This window comes from Saccopteryx leptura, chromosome 4 (assembly GCF_036850995.1).
Source record: "Saccopteryx leptura isolate mSacLep1 chromosome 4, mSacLep1_pri_phased_curated, whole genome shotgun sequence".
NCBI classification, from domain to species: Eukaryota; Metazoa; Chordata; class Mammalia; order Chiroptera; family Emballonuridae; genus Saccopteryx; species Saccopteryx leptura.
The window spans coordinates 152627391-152650046 of NC_089506.1; the positions used below are offsets into that span (position 1 = coordinate 152627391).

At 38.8% G+C, this 22656-nt stretch overlaps 2 protein-coding genes across 5 annotated transcripts in view; one reads left to right on the forward strand and one right to left on the reverse strand.

The window, feature by feature from the left end:
• The first annotated feature begins 948 nt into the window (after positions 1-948).
• The window catches only part of LOC136403269 (Rieske domain-containing protein), an 85791-nt gene continuing 64083 nt past the window's right edge, over positions 949-22656 (forward strand). Inside the window, exons 1-4 of one of the 4 annotated variants that reach the window (XM_066381875.1) lie at positions 949-1110; positions 8412-8597; positions 8694-8728; positions 12188-13707. In XM_066381875.1, the coding sequence (XP_066237972.1) occupies positions 8423-8597; positions 8694-8728; positions 12188-12451 (474 nt within the window). In that variant the 5' untranslated portion in view covers positions 949-1110; positions 8412-8422 and the 3' untranslated portion in view covers positions 12452-13707. The other 3 variants (XM_066381872.1, XM_066381873.1, XM_066381874.1) reach the window with 3 other exon arrangements.
• Positions 14537-22656, reverse strand: part of SPATA9 (spermatogenesis associated 9) — a 33296-nt gene continuing 25176 nt past the window's right edge. Inside the window, exon 5 of the mRNA XM_066381871.1 lies at positions 14537-14974. Coding sequence (XP_066237968.1) covers positions 14696-14974 — 279 coding nt within the window. The 3' untranslated portion in view covers positions 14537-14695. The remainder of the gene's footprint in view (positions 14975-22656) is intronic.

A 22656-nucleotide genomic window follows, 5' to 3' on the forward strand; every position in this document is an offset into this window, starting at 1 on the left:
TGACTCCAGTGAGGTCACACTGGAATCACTTGAGAAGTTAGAAAAAATATATTTCTCATTTTCCCCTCTCGGTACTTTTACTTCACAGTTCTGGGTATCATGACTTTTTTTTTTTTTTTTGTAGTGTGTTTATTATTTTTTAGATTTTATTTACTTTTAGAGAGAGTGAGAAAGGGAGAGAGAAGGGGGAAGGAGCAGGAAGCATCAATTCCCATATGTGCCTTTACTAACAGGCAAGCCCAGGGTTTCAAACCCGCCACCCCAGAATTCCAGGTCGAGGCTTTATCCACTGCGCCCCCACAGGTCAGGCCTGGTTATCAGAACTTTTTAATAACCCCAGGTGACTCTAAGGCATAACCAGAGTGAAGAATCACTGAATTAGAAGATAGTAAAGGAAACTTTAAAAAAGTAAATCTGTCAGACTCATCTAGCTTCCAGTTTTGAACACAAATACATGGGTGCTTTTTTTTTTTCAAGAAAATTATAAAGAAAAAGTTGCAAAGTTCAAAATATAAAAGTGAAAAAAATCACTCCAAGCAACCACTAAGATTTTTAAAAGATAAAGCTTGTGTATTACCTATATATTTGTATCTTGAGAAATTTTTTTTCCCTAAAGAAGACAAAGTATTCTACGGCTACAAGTAATTCACAAGTCTACACTGTATCTCATTTAACCATTCCCCTGTTGATCACGTTAGCTATTTTCACTCTTCCTTGAAATAAAACATTTTTATACATGGATTACATGCACTGTGACTAACGTTTCCAAATGTTTTTATACGGTGAACTGCTAGAAGTGAGATCGCTGGGTGCATTTACAATTTGGATAAATGCGGTGAGATCAACAAAAATTTCAAAATAAATGGAAGCCACCTACGCCGGTCAAATGCAGGATTTAATGAAACTGCCGCTTGGGTCCTGGAAGAGCGTGCGGTCGGTCCGCGGTCGCTTTCAAGTGGGTTCCCGCAAGGGGAGCCCTGGGGTCACGTGGGCGGCTCCGCCCGCCCCGCGGAGGCTCGGCGCCGCGGCCGCAGCCCAGGCTCGCTCACGCAGTAGCATCTCGCGGGGCCGGCGGGCCGCTCTCGGCGCGGTGGAGCGACGGACTCGAAGGTAAGTTCTGTTCTTGCCGCGGGGCTGCGGTTGGGCAGCCGGGCGCGGGGCGGGGCTCGCGAGGCCGCTGCTTCCGGCTGGACGGTGAGTCCGGGCTCGGACTTCCGGCGATGGAGTCGGCAGCGTTCGTGGCCGCCTAGAGCTGGCGAGGGCCTCTGTCTTCTGGCCTCTGCGCCCGGCTTTTCCTGAGCACCGCCGCCCTCCCGGGCTCGGACTCGTGTTGGTTAACCGTTAACCCGCGGGGCGGCTCCCGCCCAGTCACAGCAAGGCCCACCGGCTTGGTTCACCGCGAACCCGCCTGTTGGGGCGGGCGGGCGGGCGTTCTGCACAAGCTTTCCCGAGCGCGTGTGCGCTCAGCAGGAGCACGGCGGCGGCGGCGTCCCGGCGGTCCTAGGCACGGTCTCTTCTGAGCGTGCGGGCGGGCAGCCCCCGTCTGGACTGCCCCGCCCCGTCCAGCAACTGCAGGCGTCTTTCCTGAAATGTCAGACAGCTCGAAGTCCCGTGCCCGCGCGCTGTCAGAGCCGGGAGGGCCTTAACGGGGGCAGCGAACGGGGCGCGCGCTTCCCACGGCCAGGCCCTGCTCAGGACGCCGGGCTGGCGCGAAGCGTCCGTTCTTCCCCGAGCCGCACGTGGCCGGCCGCGCACTGCAGCGCTGACACAGACACTTGCCAAGAACACACAGAGGCAGGATTCAAACCCAGGTGAGTTCACCTGGTGGACTCCTCTAATATTCCAGAGGACAGTAGCAGATTCCAGGCTACGTGACTGTTAAATTATTGGGGGAAATTCTACGTTTTAAACTTTTGTTGACACAAATCTATTACACATTAGCGTTCTTAAATTTAAAATAATTCAGGACCGTCATCTTTGCTGATACATATAGTGAGATACACACACCATAGAAAGAGAGATCTTAGCTAAAGGTTTAGTTCCTTTAAGATAGTTTGCTTGCAGGCCACGTGTTTTTATAAGCCCATGGATACTACTTAGATGAAATGTTAAGATTTATATTCCAGTGTTCACAAATTTAGACTCATAAAATCTGGACTTGAAGAATTCGAGTAGTACTTTGAGTCTGGCTAAGCTTTTGATAAAAAGAGCCTTTTACTCTATTTTCCTCATATGGAAAATAGATATAATACTGTTTGGAGGGTTTGTGAGTTTTAATGAGCTCATATATGCAGAGTCCAAACATTGGCACTCACTGAAAGATAGCTAGTTTTATCTCTTGTTCTGCCATCCAAAGAGGTGGTACAAACTACTATCTAATGCATTTTTCTTCTCTGAACCTAAAAGCAAGGGTGACACCCTGGAGCTATGCATTCTGATAATAAGTAGACCAAGTCCCAGACTTAGTAAAAGCACCTTAGCCAGTGCTCAGAAGGAGTAAAAAAGTAAGTACCTTTAATTTCATGTCTCATGTCTCTAGTGTCTTACAGAAACTTACTTTTTTATTGAATTTATTGGAGTGATGCTCATTAACAAAATTATACAGGTTTCAGGTGCACAATCTTCTGTATTTTGTGTTTGTAATTTTTTAAAAATTTCATCTTATTGAATTACCTATGCTGAAAAGGTATCTAATAGAGACTGAGGATCCATTGAGCTAATTTGTAATTTTATGTGGTGTTAACACCTTTAGAAACCTAATTTTAGGCACAAGCCAATATATATATATATAGATAGATATCTCTCTCTCTCTCTCTCTCTCTATATATATATATATATATATATATATATATTGCTTGAAGAGTGAACTGTGGAACTAAATGGCTAAATTTTTCAAAAGGAAGTTTTCTTCATCTAGCTGGCAAACTGGGAAAGCTGTTTAATTTTTCACTTTCTTTTTATTCAGTTAAGATTCTGCTATCTTAAAGTGGATTCAAAATAGAGGAAATGTGTGGGAGTATATGAATAGTGCATCAAAGTAACAGTAATTAAGGTGAACACATTGACTGTTCTCTGAATGGACCAATCAGGATACTCACAATATTTAATTACAAATAACATGGGTGTTAATTATAGTCACCAGATATACTGCTCACAAAACTTAGGGGATATTTCAAAATGAAAGTGAAGCTATAAAATATCCCCTAAGTTTTGTGAGCAGTGTAAATAGGACCATTTATGATGCATAGAGGGAAAAATTATTTGAAGGATGAGATAATACTTTCCAAAGCAAAATGAAAGACTATAATTATAGTTCTCTGAAACCTTTATCAATAGCACCAGCTTTTTCTGCTCATTTCTTATCAGCCACTGCAAAAGTTCACTACAGTTTTTCTTGGTTGAAGGCAAAAACCTCATGGAGACTAAAACTTGAAGGAGGATTGTATTTGGTTCTTATTTACTTGGGAGTCAGAGAGAACTTATTTAACTTTAGGTGCTACTCCACATCTCATGTATTTTGTTACTTGCTTGATACTAGTATTTTCTAGTTTTTCCCCAGAGAAAGAAAAGTAGAAGAACTATTTGTTTATTTCTTCACTAATAGCAAATTTTGAAATAAGCTGTATGAAATTCTTAAATAGCCCATTCACCTGCTTTTTTTTTTTTTTTAATGTTATTTGCTTGGAGTATTGTTTTCCAGCCTTTCACTTTGAATTTGTTTTTATCCTTGTTACTTAGATGAGTTTCCTGTAGGCAGCATACAGTTGGATTTTCTTTTTTAATCCATTCTGCTACTCTGTGCCTTTTTATTGGTGAGTTTAATCCGTTTACATTTAGTGTAATTATTGATACTTGTGAGTTCCCTATTGCCATTTTATATCTTGCTTTCTGTTAGTTTTGTGTCTTGTTTGATCCTTTTCTTTCGTTTTTCTATCTTTTGTTTTTATTTGGTTGTATTCCATACATCTTTCCTCTGTTGCTTAAATAGCCCATTCACGATCTACGCACAGGCACATTCTCTGTTTATCCCCTTTTGGATTTTGAATCATTTGGATCACTATTGTAAGGTAGGATACAACTTAAACATGGGAAAAGAATAATTTTAAATATACTAAATGTAATGCTTTGAGATGTTTAAGAAATTTTGTTTACTATCCTCTTGCTTTTCTTTATAAATTTAATCTATATACATATATATCCATGAATAATATAGTTTGGTTTTGGCTGTTTTTGCACTTGATAAAAATGGAAGCATACTCTGAAGTCTTTAAAAAAAATTTTTCATTTAAAATAACACTTTTGAAACGAACTCAACTTGATATAGCCACACTGCTGCTATATTCCACTAAACGAATATAAAATTTTTCCATTCCACTGTTGATCTTGAATTGTTTCCTGTCTATTTTGCTATTATAACCTTTCTTGTGCATGACTCCTGGTATACCTGTAAATGTTTCTCTAGATTCTAGAGTCTAGAATATACCAAAAGTGGGATTATTGAGTCATGAATATGTTCAACTTGACTAGGTAACGCCAAACTGTGGATAGCACTAATTGATATCATCACTATCAGTTGCTCCATATCCTCACCAATACTTGGTATAATTTTTTGCCAGTCTGTTGTATAGAAAATAGTATCCCATATGTGACTTTGCTTTTCATATTATATTTTCCTACTAATGAGGTAGAACATCTTTACATGTGATTTGTGGCCATTCAGATTTCCTCATCTGTGAAATGTTTATGTCTTTTGCCAGTTTTTCTATGACGATTTGGTATTTTCTTTCTGGTTTATAGCAGTTCCGATATTCTGAATCTTAATCTTTTGTCAGTTAAAGGTGTTTCAATTTCATGTCTTTCTTTTTCTTCACCCTGTTTCCCTCTCTTTAGTTCTTTCTTATCATTATCGCTCTTCTCTCTGTTCTGTCACAAAATGTGATAAAGGGCTGCATATCCAACACTGGGGAGGTGATTTTTACCACCTGAGAAATTTTTGTACTTTTTGAGTAGTTTCGAAACTGTTTAGAGATGTAGTATACAGCCTTCTGTGGCCGTGGATAATTTGAACAATCAAGGCTTTAAAAAAAAAACTCATATTTTTGCTTTTATTATTGTGAAATAATTTTTCAAAAATACATGTGTTTTTTATCATCCTTTAAAAAAGTAACTAGGGGCCCTGGCTGGTTGGCTCAGCGGTAGAGCGTCGGCCTGGCGTGCAGGAGTCCTGGGTTTGATTCCCGGCCAGGGCACACAGGAGAAGTGCCCATCTGCTTCTCCACCCCTCCCCCTCTCCTTCCTCTCTGTCTCTCTCTTCCCCTCCTGCAGCCAGGGCTCAATTGGAGCAAAGTTGGCCCGGGCACTGGGGATGGCTCTATGGCCTCTGCCTCAGGTGCTAGAATGGCTCTGGTTGCAGCACAGCAACGTCCCAATGGGCAGAGCATCGCCCCCTGGTGGGCATGCCGGGTGGATCCTGGTTGGGCGCATGCGGGAATCTGTCTCTCTGCCACCCCACTTCTCACTTCAGAAAAATACAAAAAAAAAAAAAAGTAACTAGGTTAGAGAAAAGGTTAACAATGTTAACTTTGCATAATCAAATGTCAAATTAACCTAGAGATGTTTTCTCTGAACATATGTACCCTGATTTATCAATGTCACCCCATTAAAATTAATTTAAAAACAAACAAACAAACAAACAAAAAAAGTTAACTTCAGCACACATAGTTGACATTTCTGAAGTTTCCTAAACTTGACTTCTGTAATGCTTTGAATTCAAAGCTCCTACTTCTTCCCATCAAAACACACACATGGCCCTGGCCGGTTGGCTCAGTGGTAGTGTCAGCCCAGCATGTGGAAGTCCTGGGTTTGATTCCTGGCCAGAGAACACCCGGCTAGGGCACACAGGGGAAGTGCCCGTCTGCTTCTCTACCCTTCCCCCTCTCTTTTCTCTTTATTTCTCTCTTCCCCTCCTGCAGCCAAGGCTCCATTGGAGCAAAGTTGACCTGGGCACTGAGGATGGCTCCATGGCCTCCGCCTCAGGTGCTAGAATGGCTCTGGTTGCAAAGGAGCAACTCCCCAGATGGGCAGAGCTTCGCCCCCTGGTGGGCATGCCGGGTGGATCCTGGTTGGGCGCATGCAGGCATCTGTCTCTCTGCCACCCCACTTCTCACTTCAGAAAAATGCAAAAAACAAACAAAAAACCACACGCACATATACACATACACCATCCTACACTTCAGTTTTGGAGCTCAGGCTTATGTAATAGCTAATATCCATCTTCCTTATGGATCAGAACGAACCTCAAAATACTGGTTTATAAGTTCATTGTTTCTAAAGCTCATTTCTAACACATTCACATAGAGATTTTACTTCTTAATAATTTGTTTTATGAACTTATTTTTCAAATGAGCATTTGAAAGTTGCTAAGATAGTAAATCTTTTTTTATTTATTTTTTATTTTTTTACAGAGACAGAGAGGGGGTCAGAGGGATAGACAGGGACAGACAGACAGGAATGGAGACAGAAGAGAAGCATCAATGATTAGTTTTTCATTGCGCGTTGCGACTTCTTAGTTGTTCATTGATTGTTTTCTCATATGTGCCTTGACTGCGGGCCTTCAGCAGACTGAGTAACCCCTTGCTGGAGCCAGCGACCCTGGGTCCAAGCTGGTGAGCTTTTGCTCAAGCCAGATGAGCCCACGCTCAAGCTGGCGACCTCGGGGTCTCGAACCTGGGTCCTTCCACATCCCAGTCCAACGCTTTATCCACTGTGCCACCGCCTGGTCAGGCTAAGATAGTAAATCTTAAAAGATCTCATCATAAGAAAAGATTCTATAACTGTATACTGATGGATGTTAACTAGACATACTGCATGATCATTTCATAATACATACAAATATCAAATTATTATGTTATGTACCTTAAACTAATAAAATGTTATATGTTTATTATATAGGTACCTCAATTTAAAAAAAATAGCTAAATGAGCCAATGCTCTTTTCCTACTAACATTTTTAAACTTACAGGAAGCCATGCAGGGTTAAATAAATATTTAGAGAAACTACCAGAGGGCCTGTAGACTATGTTCTTAAAGTATATAGAAGGTCTCTTTGAAAGGGTTCTTTCAAAGAAGTAGGCTGAATATCTGTGCTGAGAAAAATTATATTTAGAATTCCTGCAAATCTCTACTAAATCTTTGTTTAGAAACATGAGTTTATATACTGCTATAAATTAAGTGGACACATCATCCATTTGAATGCCCAAATGAGGCAGAAGAAAGTAATGACAATTTCTGATTTAAGAAAGTGAAAGGTGTCCATTCACACCTATCCACTTCTGCTAGAATAGTAGTCTGGTTGATCTGTAAAAGCTGGCTGTCCAAGCCAGGCAGAACCAAGAGAGCGGACCCAGTGATTCCACCTCTGGGGTTCATCTAAAGAAACCCAAAACACTAACTCAAAAGAATATATGCACCCCTATGTCCATTACAGCATTATTTACAATAGCCAAGATATGGACACAACCCAGGTGCCCATCAGTAGACAAGTGCATAAAAGAGCTGTAGTTCACATATACGATGGAATGTTAGCCATAACAAAGAATGAAATCTTAACCATTTGTGACAGCGTGGATAGACCTAGAGGGTATTAAGCTCAGAGATATGTCAGTCAGAGAACACAGTATCATATGCTTTCACTCACATATGGAATCTAAAGAAATAAGAAACAAAATTGAAACAGACTCATCTATGGGAGAGAGCCGATGGTTGCCAGGGGGACGAGGGGTGGGTTCGGGCATGGGGTAAAGGAGATGAAGAGAAAAAGAAGCACACATTGGTAGTTACAAATAGTTGGGAAATAAGTAAAACATGGGGAATATGGTCAGTAATGTGAAAACTATGTATGGTGCCAGTAGGGATACTGAAAATATCAGGAGGACACTATGTAAATTATATGATTATCTAACCACTGAGCTATGCATCTGAAACCAATGCATAATAAAAGAAAAAAAAGTGAGCCACTTCAACTTACAGTCCAAGACTGTTCAGAGTGTAAGAGGAACCTACCTTCAGCAGCAGAATAATAATCAAATGTTTAGCATTGAGTTTGACCAGGAATAAAAGGATAGTGAAACTTCAGTCTCTGTGTCTTAGGAGATAGGAAATATCCACCTTACACACTGAAATGAATCTAATATAAGTCCAGCCTCAAAGTGCAGAGTCCTCCCTAATTTTGCAAGCTTTAACAATCTCTAATTTAAAATTATGACTAACTATAATCTAGTATTTAGAAATGTTTTTATTTTATATAGCTACACAAAAAATGCTTCCGTCAATCTCAGAAAAATCAGACTTCTCTTACAATATACTTATCTTTAAGTTATAGCCACTTGCAAGTTTCTTATTTATTTATTTAGGTTCAACTAGCATGGATCATAATGGCTCTGAACAAGATCATGAAATGAAGGATTATTCTTCTGTCTATGCTGGCAGAGTAGATGACATTAAAAAATCTGGAAGAATAACAGCTGTTATCGATGATAGAGAAGTGGTCATTTTCTACCACAAAGGAGAGTATCATGCTATGGATATTCGCTGTTACCGTAAGATATTTTTTCATTTGTAAATCTTGTATTTGTCTACTACCCACAAAACTAAAATTTTCAGTTTTAGTGACTAGATGTAATATTCCTTTTCAGACTCAGGAGGCCCTTTACATTTGGGAGAAATAGAGGTATGTGAAATTGAATCTATTCTGAAAAACTCAAATGTTTCCTATTTGTATTGTTATTTCATTCTGTATTCAAAAATAATTTACATTTGGGTTTGGACTGTATTTTAATGCTTCTAGTTTAATTTTTACTATTCTAAGAATTCACAGCCCTACAATGTAAAGCAGTAGTCCTCAACCTTTTTTGGGCCACGGACCAGTTTAATGTCAGAAAATATTTTCACGGACCAGCCTTTAGGGTGGGACAGATAAATGCACAAAATAAAATTATGTGACCAGCGTAAAAACTGTGGTATTTTAAAATATTATATAATTGTCGAACTTACGAGACAAGCGTCAAGAGTGAGTCTTAGACGGATGTAACACAGGGAATCTGGTCATTTTTAAAAAATAAAACATTGTTCAGACTTAAATATAAATAAAACAGAAATAATGTAAGTTATTTATTCTTTCTCTGCGGTACCGGTCTGTGGCCTGGGGGTTGGGGACCATTTTACAGATAAATGTGTCTTCTGACCTGGCAGTTATAATCTGAGATATCTACTCTACAGATATATTGCACAAATGTTTAAGAACTTATATACAAAAGGGTCATTGTAGCCTTCTTTATTGTAATAAAATTTGACGGCAACCTCAATGTTTAACAATAGGAAACAGTAAATAAATTATGAATAGCCATGCTAAGGAATACTGTGCAACCATTAAATTAGTGAGGCAGATCTATATATATGCTGGTATGGGAGGGCATCAACAATTTCTTTAAAAAAAAATTTATTTTTTTTTTGTGAGAGGAGGGGAAATAGTGAGGCAGACTCCCACATTTACCCCACTGGGATCCACCCAGCAACCCCTTCTGGGGCCGATGCTTGAGTACTGAGCAATTTTTAGCACCTCAGGCTGATGCACTTGAACCAGCCAAGCTATCCTCAGTGCTTGGAGTCATGCCCGAACCCATCGAACCACTGGTTGTGGGAAGGGAAGAGGAAGAGAAGGGGGAAAGGGTAGTGGGAAAAGCAGATGTTCGCTTCTCCTGTGTGCCCTGACCTGGAAGTGAACCTGGTACATCCATATGCCAAGCTGATGCTTTATCCACTGAGCAACTGGTCAGAGCCAACAATATATTTTTGAGTGAAAAAAAAAAGTAAGTCAAAGAATAATAGCTCTAATGCAATCTCATTTTTTAAATAAAAAATAGTGGTTTCTTACTTTATAAAAATTTTTTTTAAATGTTTTTATTTTATTTATTTACAGAGACAGAGAGAGTGAGAGAGAGGGATAGACAGACAGGAACGGAGAGATGAGAAGCATCAATCATTAGTTTTTCGTTGCACATTGCAACACCTTAGTTGTTCATTGATTGCTTTCTCATATGTGCCTTGACCGTGGGTCTTCAGCAGACTGAGTAACCCCTTGCTCAAGCCAGTGAGCTTGGGTTGAAGCTGGTGAGCTTTTGCTCAAACCAGATGAGCCCATGCTCAAGCTGGCTACCTTGGGGTCTCGAACCTGGGTCCTCTGCATCCCAGTTGGACGCTCTATCCACTGCGCCACCGCCTGGTCAGGCGGTTTCTTACTTTATATACGTATGCATAGTTTGAACTTTTTCCACTGAGTATATATTACTTTTATAGTGTAATAAAAATATATTCTTTTGAGAAAGAAAACACACTTTGAAGGCTTAACTGAGAGAGGAATAGGAAAACTGTCTTACTTCCTTGCATTCCAAACTAGCTACCTTATTTCTTGCTTTTCTACTTCATTAAACTGATATTCTCTTTCTCTGGCACAAAGTTAAACCTTAAACTTATTGTTCTATTCTCTCTACACTTTATATCTACCTAGTTCCCCAACTGCCCTCATGTTAAAGGACGTGGATTTAAATTATAAATATTAATTTATGAATTGTGAAAATGTGAATGTTTGCTATAAGTTCTCTGGGGATACAGTGTCAGAATTCTAGCACTTCTGGTGTGTAAAAAAAATGTAACCACCTGATGATGATAAATATGGAAGAATTTCCTGTAGTTTCAGACCATGAGAGCTGTAAGACCTTGCTCCTGAGAGTGTGGTCCACAGACCAGAAATACTGGTGTCACCTGGGAGTCTCTTGGAAATGGAGGATCTTGCACCTAACCTAGGCCTACTGAACTTAAATAAGATCTGAATTTAAGCAAGATGTTGGTGATTCCTGTACTCTTTAAAATTTGAGAGGCACTGCTTTAATATAGTTTAAAAATTTTGAGAATTGACTACTTTGGATCATAAATCAATCATTTTTTAATTAATATATACACTCATGCCTTTAGTAACCTCTCTTGATTTATATCTGAAGTTTACCAGCAGCTAGTGAAAATTCCTTTAGAAACACCTGAAGCCATTGCCTCATTTCTGTCAAGGAAGTGACACCAACATCTAATAGATAACAGCACAGCTGCAGTAACATGGCTTGGGCTTTGCATAAGTACCGTTTATGGCAGCAGCTGCTCACCAGGTATAGGAAATACAGCATCCCTGGGGTGGGCACGTCCCAGCGTCTTATATAAGGTGCTAGTCTTCTAATGACCAATCAGGTCTTAACACGTGGCCAGAATTCTAAGTGCATGGAAGAAACCAAAGCCCCCCCTGCAGGCAAAGCCCCGGATCTGTTTTACAGGGCCAGCTGCAGACACCTTTCCCTCAGGAGCCAGTGCCACCGTGAGCAACATGGACTTGACTTCTTCTGGTTTTAGATGGATTGCTCTAAATCTGGAAATAAGAAATATCATGTCCTGTCCTCATATACAGAAATCTTCTCATCAGATTTGTAAATATTCTGTTTTATAAATGTATGACATCTATTTATTGCCAAGCCTTCATACTCTACAGATGAGTTATAAAAGAAGGGATAATAGGCAGACTCAAACTGTGCAGCATATAGGCAGAAAACAAATATCTTTTGAAAAAAATCTCTGAAAAGATTTATAGCATTCTGATAGAGAAGGTTTTTCTCCCAGAAAAATAATTAGAAAGATATTCAAAACAAGTCTTTAATAAAAAACAGAACATAAATGTATTATAAATACAGCTACATAATAAATATAGTTCACAGCATAAAGTCTACCCCACCAAAGGGTACATTTTCTTGTTCATTAAAAAATATCAGGTAGTCAGACATATATTCTACATCAAGACTCATTTTCTCTACCACTTAAATACTATACTTGAGTAATATTTTAGTCATTTTTCCTCACCCTTTTTTAAAAGCAGAGCTCCAACACACTGGGTTTTTCAGCAGCAGCAAAAGGAATTTGATGACTGCTAAGATTAGATTCTGCCTTATGCTGATTAATTTTTAAACAGGAGGAAAAAAGAAAAGCTAGCTTATTGTTTAACTTGGTTCTTCTGCAATAGATTCAGTTCTGAGCCTGAGGTATATTGTGAGCATTGGAAATGTCAGACTATTAAACCAATTATTTTCTTCCCCAGGAGTTTGATGGACAGCCGTGTATAGTTTGCCCCTGGCATAAATACAAAATTACTTTGGCAACAGGAGAAGGACTGTATCAGTCTATAAACCCTAAAGATCCATCAGCAAAACCCAAGTGGTGTTCCAAAGGAATAAAGCAAAGGATTCATACAGTGACAGTGGACAACGGGAATATTTATGTGACTCTTTCTAATGAACCTTTTAAGTGTGACTCTGATTTTTATGCCACTGGAGAATTCAAAGTAATTAAGAGTCCTTCCTGATAAAATTATATGGCAATGAAAAATGTGTATGTTTTTAAAATAATCTTGCTTCAATACTAAATGTGATTAATATTTTCAACATAGACACATTCCTTATCTTTAAAAGTAATATAAATCTGAGAGGATCAAAAGCACACATCCTGAGTATGATGTGAGGATTATCACCAAGATCTACAGACTATATTTCAGCCTCCTTTGGATTGATTGGAACCTATAGGTTATAGGTCTGGTATGTGCATTTTAAGAAGGATGGAAGTAATTTGAAGTAACTAAAATGGAAGAAAAGGTATAAAATAAGATCTATGAAAAACATTAGGGGGGAAACCCCTATTTGATGTAGCAGATTTTATCATGGAAAAGTTTAATATATACAAAGTAAATAGAATAGTATAATAAACTCCCATCAACCAACTTGACCAATTTCAGCATTCTTCCATTCTTGTTTCATTGATACCACCACACATTCCCCACCTTTATTTGATTGTTATTACTACTTTTTTAAGGTAAAACTTATATACATTGTAATGCTTAAATCTTAACTTTAGCCTTTCCAAATATATATATAGCAGACTTTTTACACTTTAAAATTGCCTCCAGAAATGAGGTAAGTTTACATGCAGAAATTAAAAACAAGAAACTTATCAATGTCCTAGACATCAAAACCAAATACTGGCTGTTTCTCTCTGGTCGAGACAGTCTCAAAGTAGGAAGACACACAGAGCTGCTGCCCAGCCATGGGCAATATGAAGTCTCCTATTAGTGAGCCAAAGTGCATTGAATGTCTATATGAAATTTTCACATAAAGGGTTTCATTTTCTATTTAGAGAACTTTGTGCATGTCAGTACAACTAAAGGTTTCATGTAAATGTTACAGAGAGAAATACAGGACGTTGTGTTGTTCCTCAGAGTCCTTTCTGCTGAGTTGATAACAATGCCGTTATTTTTACTAGCGCTGTTCTGGTTGCCCTCTGCCCACACTGTAATGTAATGCTCTCAGTACTAGTCATCTGAAACTTGGCAGCACATGCAATATAAGAATAAGTGAAGCCAGAGAGACCTAGGATGAGCAGAATATGAATTCGGAGTGAGAAAAACTGGTTTTTAAGATCGGAACCTAGTCTCAAAACACAGTAATTTTTTTAGTGGCATAGGATTGATTCAAGGCTCTAAACCTAACATTCTAAGGAACCCACCTGGACTCTTTCCCTTGGTTACTGTAAAAATAATAAGTGAATAAATATCCTAAGTCTCTGCTACATATTATTTCATTTCCTATTCTGTTGGAATATGGGTAGCATGAAGTAATACACTACTTGCTACTCATTTCTCAGACTACAACTAAAGAGCCAGGCTTGGGCTTTGCATAAGTTCCGTTTATGGCAGCAGCTGCTCACCAGGTATAGGAAATACAGCATCCCTGGGGTGGGCACATCCCAGCCTCTTATATAAGGTGCTAGTCTTCTAATGACCAATCAGGTCTTAACATGTGGCCAGAATTCTAAGTGCATGGAAGAAACCAAAGCCCCCCCTGCAGGCAAAGCCCCGGATCTGTTTTACAGGGCCAGCTGCAGACACCTTTCCCTCAGGAGCCAGTGCCACCGTGAGCAACATGGACTTGACTTCTTCTGGTTTTAGATGGATTGCTCTAAATCTGGAAATAAGAAATATCATGTCCTGTCCTCATATACAGAAATCCTCTCATCAGATTTGTAAATATTCTGTTTTATAAATGTATGACATCTATTTATTGCCAAGCCTTCATACTCTACAGATGAGTTATAAAAGAAGGGATAATAGGCAGACTCAAACTGTGCAGCATATAGACAGAAAACAAATATCTTTTGAAAAAAATCTCTGAAAAGATTTATAGCATTCTGATAGAGAAGGTTTTTCTCCCAGAAAAATAATTAGAAAGATATTCAAAACAAGTCTTTAATAAAAAACATAACAAATGTATTATAAATTCAGCTACATAATAAATATAGTTCACAGCATAAAGTCTACCCCACCAAAGGGTACATTTTCTTGTTCATTAAAAAATATCAGGTAGTCAGACATATATTCTACATCATGACTCATTTTCTCTACCACTTAAATACTATACTTGAGTAATATTTTAGTCATTTTTCCTCACCCTTTTTTAACAGCAGAGCAGTCAATATATGAAAACTAGTTTCCTAGTTTTTTCAGGTGAAATGTTATTAGATAACTCATAAGTTCAGTAATAGTTATGTTCAGATTTGCTTATTCATTTATTTCAGTTGATTGGTCAAACACAGAATGTAAAACCTGGATCCTATTATTCAGCTTATTAGCAGGAACAGCTGAAATACTGTCTGGCTTCTCCGGTAACGACCTGTAAGGTTTTGCTTTGATTTCACCTTCAGGAAACATAAGCTCAGAAAGCACAGGCTCAGAAAAGGCTTTTCTAAGATTCTCGCTCTCCTCTCTGTCTTGCCTTATGGATTCCTCTTCTTGGAAAATTTCCTTTACCTTCTCCAGAACAGCATTAACGCAGACTGTCTAATAATAAAAAAAAAAGAAAAAGAAAGGTAAAGTTTCTTTTTAAGCTACTAAACTTGTAGATAGAAAGTCCAATCCATTGTTTAATATCAAGTCATCAATCTATGTATTCTAATAAAGAAGCACTTCATTTCAGGGGCCCCTGGCACATGATAAATATCAAAGATTGATTTTTTTAAATAAATTTTTATTTTCATGGGGTGACATCAATAATTCAGGGTACATATGTTCAAAGAAAACATCTCCAGGTTATCTTGTCATTCAATTATGTTGCATACCCATCACCCAAAGTCAGAATGTCCTCCATCACCTTCTATCTAGTTTTCTTTGTGCCCCTTTCCCTCTCCCTCCCTCTCCCCCCCCCCCCCCAACCACCACACTCTTGTCCATGTCTCTTAGTCTCATTTTTATGTCCCACCTATGTATGGAATCATGCAGTTCTTAGTTTTTTATGATTTACTTATTTCACTCTGTATGTTATCAAGATCCAACCATTTTGTTGTAAATGATCCGATGTCATCATTTGTTATGGCTGAGTAGTATTCCATAGTGTATATGTGCCACATCTTCTTTATCCAGTCATCTATTGAAGGGCTTTTTGGTTGTTTCCATGTCTTGGCCACTGTGAACAATGCTTCAATGAACATCTGTCTTTACATATCAGTGTCTCTGACTTTTAGGGGTATATACCCAGTAGAGGGATTGCTGGGTCATAAGGTAGTTCTATTTTCAGTTTTTTGAGGAACCACCATACTTTCTTCCATAATGGTTGTACTACTTTACATTCCCACCAACAGTGAATGAGGGTTCCTTTTTCTCCACAGCCTCTCCAACATTTGCTATTACCTGTCTTGTTGATAATAGCTAATCTAACAGGTGTGAAGTGGTATCTCATTGTACTTTCGATTTGCATTTCTCTAATAACTAATGAAAATGAGCATCTTCTCATATATCTGTTGGCCATTTGTATTTCTTCCTGGGAGAAGTGTCTGTTCATGTCCTCTTCCCATTTTTTTATTGGATTGTTTGTTTGTTGTTGAGTTTTATGAGTTCTTTGTATATTCTGGATATTAGGCCCTTATCTGAGCTGTTGTTTGAAAATATCATTTCCCATTTAGTTGGCTGTCTGTTTATTTTGTTGTCAGTTTCTCTTGCTGAGCAAAAACTTTTTAGTCTGATGTAGTCCCATTCATTTATTTTTGCCTTCACTTCTCTTGCCTTTGGAGTCAAATTCATAAAATGCTCTTTAAAACCAAGGTCTATGAGTTTAGTACTTATGTTTTCTTCTATGTACTTTATTGTTTCAGGTCTTATATTTAGGTCTTTGATCCCTTTTGAATTAATTTTAGTACAAGGGGACAAACTGTAGTCAAGTTTCATTCTTTTGCATGTGGCTTTCCAGTTTTCCCAGCACCATTTGTTGAAGAGGCTTTCTTTTCTCCATTGTGTGTTGTTGGCTCCTTTATCGAAAATTACTTGGCCATATATATGTGGTTTTATTTCTGGGCTTTCTATTCTGTTCCATTTGTCTGATTGTCTATTTTTTCTGCCAATACCATGCTGTTTTGATTGTCGTGGCTCTATAATATAGTTTGAAGTCAGGTATTGTAATGCCCCCAGCTTCATTCTTTTTCCTTAGGATTGCTTTGACTATTCGGGTTTTTTTATAGTTCCGTATAAACCTGATGATTTTTTGTTCCATTTCTTTAAAAAATGTCATTGGAATTTTGATGGGAATTGCATTAAATTTGTATATTGCTTTGGGTAATATGGCCATTTTGTTTATATTTATTCTTTCTATCCAAGAACAAGGAATATTTTTCCATTTCATTTTATCTTTTCGATTTCCCTTAACAATGCTTTGTAGTTTTTGTTATATAGGTCCTTTACATTCTTTGTTATGTTTATTCCTAGGTATTTTATTTTATTTTATTTTATTTTATTATTATTTTTTTGTATTTTTCTGAAGCTAGAAACCGGGAGAGACAGTCAGACAGACTCCCGCATGCGCCTGACCGGGTTCCACCCGGCATGCCCACCAGGGGGCGACGCTCTGCCCACCAGGGGGCGATGCTCTGCCCCTCCGGGGCGTCGCTCTGTTGGGACCAGAGCCACTCTAGCGCCTGGGGCAGAGGCCAAGGAGCCATCCCCAGCGCCCGGGCCATCCTCACTCCAATGGAGCCTCGGCTGCAGGAGGGGAAGAGAGAGACAGAGAAGAAGGAGAGGGGGAGGGGTGGAGAAGCAGATGGGCGCTTCTACTGTGTGCCCTGGCCGGGATTCGAACCCGGGACTTCTGCACGCCAGGCCAACGCTCTACCACTGAGCCAACCGGCCAGGGCCTATTTTATTTTTATTATTGCAATCGTGAATGGGATTAGTTTTTTGAGTTCGTTTTCTAATGTTTCATTGTTGGCATATAGAAAGGCTATGGACTTTTGTATATTAATTTTGTATCCTGCAACTTTACTGTATTGGTTAATTGTTTCTAGTAATCTTTTTGTAGAGTCTGGGGTTTTTGATGTATAGGATCATATCATCTGCAAAAAGTGATACCTTTACTTCTTTTCCAATATGGATGCCTTTTATTTCTTTCTCTTGTCTTATTGCTCTGGCCAGAACTTCTAGCACCACGTTAAATAAGAGTGGAGAGAGTGGACAACCCTGTCTTGTTCCTGATTTAAAGGGGAAAGTCCTCAGTTTTCTGCCATTTAATATGTTAGCTGATGTTTTATCATATATGGCCTTTATCATGTTGAGATATTTTCCTTCTATACCCATTTTGTTGACTGTCTCAAACATAAAGCTGTGTTGTATTTTATTGAATGCCTTTTCTGCATCTATTGATAAGATCATGTAGTTTTTGTTCTTTGTTTTGTTGATATGGTGTATTATGTTAACCATTTTACATATGTTGAACCATCCTTGAGATTCTGGGATGAATCCCACTTGATCATGATGTATAATTTTTGTAATATGTTGTTGTATTCGATTTTTCAGTATTTTGTTTAGTATTTTAGGATCTGTATTCATTAGAGATATTGGTCTGTAGTTTTCTTTTTTTGTGCCATCCTTGCCAGGTTTTGGTATGAGGGTTATGTTGGCCTCAAAAAATGTGTTTGGAAGTATTGCTTCTTCAATTTTTTGGAAGACTGAGTAGAATAGGAACCAAGTCTTCTTTGAATGTTTGATAGAATTCACTCGTATAGCCGTCTGGGCCTGGACTTTTATTTTGGGGGAGGTTTTTAATAGTTTTTTCTATTTCCTCCCTGCTAATTGATCTGTTTAGGCTTTCTGCTTCTTCATGACTCAGTCTCGGAAGGTTGTATTGTTCTAGGAATTTATCCGTTTCTTCTAGATTGTTGAATTTGGTGCCATATAGTTTTTCATAGTACTCTACAATAATTCTTTGTATATCTATGATGTCTGTGGTGATTTCTCTTTCATTTTGGATTTTGTTTATATGAGTCCTTTCTCGTTTTTCTTTGGTGAGTCTTGTCAAGGGTTTGTCAATTTTGTTGATCTTTTCAAAGAACCAGCTCCTTGTTTTATTAATTTTTTCTATAGTTTTTCTGTTCTCTGTTTCATTTATTTCTGCTCTGATTTTTATTATTTTCTTTCTTTGGCTGATTTTGGGTTGTCTTTGTTCTTCTTTTTCTAGTTCCTTAAAGATTGATTTCTTGCCTGACCGGGCGGTGACTCAGTGGATAGAGCATCAGACTGGGATGTGGAAGACCCAGGTTTGAGACCCCGAGGTCGCCAGCTTGAGCGAGTGCTCATCTGGTTTGAGCAAAAAGCTCACCAGCTTGAGCCCAAGGTCGCTGGCTCGAGCAAGGGGTTACTCGGTCTGCTGAAGGCCCGTGGTCAAGGCACGTATGAGAAGGCAATCAACGAACAATTAAGGTGTTGCCATGCACAATGAAAAACTAATGATTGATGCTTCTCATCTCTCTGTTCCTGTCTGTTTGTCCCTGTCTATCCCTCTCTCTGACTTTCTCTCTGTCTCTGTAAAAAAAAAAAAAAAGATTGATTGCTTGTTCTAAATATATTACACCATGATTTAGAAAGAAAATTGAAACCTAATGTGACTCAATGAAAACATGCTTTACATCTTTTTTCTCAATTCATTAGATGTTTTATATTTTTTCTGATTTAATTAAATAAAATATTTCTTTTATTTTGATTTAATTAAATGAAAATTTCTGAGAGATGAAATGTGTCCCCAACATGTTAATACCTCACAGTAGGTTTTAATTTTGCTTTTTTACCCTGTGGGCTTTGCTTATATCTGTGTGTACAACTGGAAGAGCATAAACATTTTGGTAAGAATTCGGTAAGCTAGTAGATCAATGATTTCTAAACAAACATGTGATCCACTTTTCCTAAAAAAAAAAAAAAAAAACCAAAACGCCATTTAATACTTTTAAGAAAATGTTAAAACAGAAAAAAAATATTCAAAAACTGAGACTCACTGAGAACTGTATCCATTAAACTTATTCTATAAGTTTACTAATGATGAAGATGATGCCAAGTATTTAAGGTGAGCAACAATAATAAAATCCATGAAATATGAGAAGACCTAGACTAGTTTATTTTACCAGTGATGCCTACAAGTGATATACAGTGGTACCTTGAAACACGAGTTTAATTCGTTTCATGGCTGAGCTTGTGACTCAATTTGCTTGTGTGTCAAATCAAATTTCCCCATTTAAACTAGTGGGAATGCAGGTAATCCATTCTGGCCCCCAAAAAACCACACGAATATTTTGTTTTATATACTTTTAAATAAAATGTACTTTACAAATAAATATATATATGTATATACATACAATGAATAAGAGAATGTAAAGAAATAAACTGGTTTATGAAGTGTATTTACCTTCAAGGTCAGGTGAAGATGCTGGTGGAGGGGGAGGAGACTGGTGGAGGAGGTCTTCATTTTGTGTGCTATCACTTATCATAACTTACTCTCTGTGCACTTAACACTACATCTGATTGCAAAATTTAACTTACATACTATGTATGATATGTAAATATATTGCTAAACTTAATTGCTGTTTTTTTACTTTGCTTAATCATCATTTTTTTCACTGACTTTTGGCTTTTTCACCACACTTTCCTTGCTTTCATTTAGAAGCCATTTCCACAAAAACCTTTTCATGAAGTTTGTTTCTGCCTCCCTTTCAGAACATTCAGCAGGCCATCTAGTGGAGGGTGGCGGAAGCTCGTGATTCATGTATCTGTTTGTGACTTAAAGCAAAAAACTCTCAAATTGCTCATGATTTAAAGTGCTTGTGTGTCAAGGTACCACTATAATTGGTTATAAACACTTGGAAGATTTTCAGAGAGTAACAAAGGACTGAGGGCCTCAGTTTGAAAAGCCTTGATTTCCTCCTGACCTGCTGCCTCCTTTCTTGCCTGCCTCCCACTATAGAATGGGTAAACATTAGATGCTTTCCTTAACCTCCCTGAAGTCAGTATGTGGCCATGTGACCCTGTTCTGGCCAAAGAAACAAAATATGTCTGCTGGCATGAGGTCAGGAAGGATATTTGGAAGTTTTTCCTCCTATATAAAAAGGATTAGCCTTACCAGGAGGTGGCGCAGTGGATAGAGTGTTAGACTGGAACTTGGAGGACCCAGGATTGAAACCCTGAGGTTACTGGCTTGAGGGCGGGCTCACCAGCTTGAGTGTTAGGTCGCTGGCTTGGGCGTGGGATCATAGACAAGACCCTATGGTCGCTGGCTTCAGCCCAAAGGTTGCTGGCTTGAAGCCCAAAGTCAATGGCTTGAGCAAGGGGTCACTCACTCTGCTATAGCCCCCCCTTTTGTCAAGGCACATATAAGAAAGCAATCAATGAACAACTAAGGTGCCGCAACAAAGAATTGATGCTTCTCATCTCTCTCCCTTTCTGTCTATCCCTATCTGTCTCTCTCTCTCTTTGTCACAAATAAAATAAAAAGAAGGATTTTCTTGTCTTCGCTTATACCTATCTGCTCCTTCCTCCTTTGGACCCTAATATGGATGGAATACCTGAACAAATTTAAGTACTAAAAAGAACAAACAGGAGAACAGAAGAGAGATAGAAAAGGTTCATAACAACATTGTAGATCTACTTATACAAACCTAAGAACTGCAGCCTAACTCCAGACATCTAATTAAGAGGGATATCTAGGTGTCTGTATTGATAAAGGCACTGTTGGGTATTTTTTGTTCCTTGCACCTCAGTATACCCAAACCTAGAACAATAAAACCTGAGATGTAGCACTTCCAGCTGCACACAGCTTCATGCATTTATCCCAAATCAGATCATTTTCTATGAATGCCATGCTGTGAAAAATGGATGGGAAACTCTCCTATTTGATACATTTCTTCTTCCCTCACCTACAAAATTTTATCTGTGCCCATTCTAACCACTTCTGTCCCAGTTTTAGAAAATGAAGGGTCTTGGTCAAGGTCATTATCTGTGCTTTCCACCGATACTCCGTCATCTTCCCTATCAGTTATTGCCTGCCTCTTCAGCCGCTCATTCTTGACTTGCTCTTCCCCTACTACCTATGACAAGTGCAAGTATCTTCCATCCAACAATTTAGAAATTAAAAATCCCTGGGATCCTGTTTCCCTCTTGACTGCTACACACTGTTTTATGATCAACCAAGAATCTACATTCATGTTTTCTATTTATCATCTTGTGACTCCAAAGCCTGCTTATTTCTGTCGTATCCCATCACACCACTGAAGTAGTTCTCAAGATCATCAACTCCAACATCATTACTACTAGGTCTAATAGAAACTTAAAATTTTCACTTTACTTGACTTTTTATGCTTGTTTTTACACCACCCTCAACTTCCTGAGTATCTATTTCCTTGACACCATTTCTTCCTGATTCTCTTCCTAATTTGCTGATTACTGCTTTTTTTTTTTTTTTTTTTTTGTATTTTTCCGAAGCTGGAAACGGGGAGAGACAGTCAGACAGACTCCCGCATGTGCCCGACCGGGATCCACCTGGCACGCCCACCAGGGGGACGCTCTGCCCACCAGGGGGCGATGCTCTGCCCCTCTGGGGCATCGCTCTGTTGCGACCAGAGCCACTCTAGCACCTGGGGCAGAGGCCAAAGAGCCATCCCCAGCGCCCGGGCCATCTTTGCTCCAATGGAGCCTCTGCTGCGGGAGGGGAAGAGAGAGACAGAGAGGAAGGAGAGGGGAGGGGTGGAGAAGCAGATGGGCGCTTCTCCTGTGTACCCTGGCCGGGAATCGAACCCGGGACTTCTGCACGCCAGGCCGATGCTCTACCACTGAGCCAACCGGCCAGGGCTGATTACTGCTTCTTTATCTTCATGAATTTCTTCTTAGCTCGTCTTAAATGTTGCTGTTCTTCACAATTCTGTCAACTTTCCACTCTTTCCACCTGGCATGGTTCCACTCAAGTATTAACTTCCACTTACATGCTATTTGCTTTCAGAATCATAATTCCAGACCTGACACTCCTAGGCCTGGCTTGGATGCATATATGGCCAATTATCAGATAGCCAAAAATTGCTTCTATTAACTACTTAGAAAGTTGATAGCATGATAAATCATGTGAGATGATTTCAAAAGCCTTTGAGAAATTAGAGTTTAATTTTGGTTTTAGGCTAGGGTTTTTTATTTTGTTTTGTTTGTTTCACCCTGCTTATTTTTTGCAG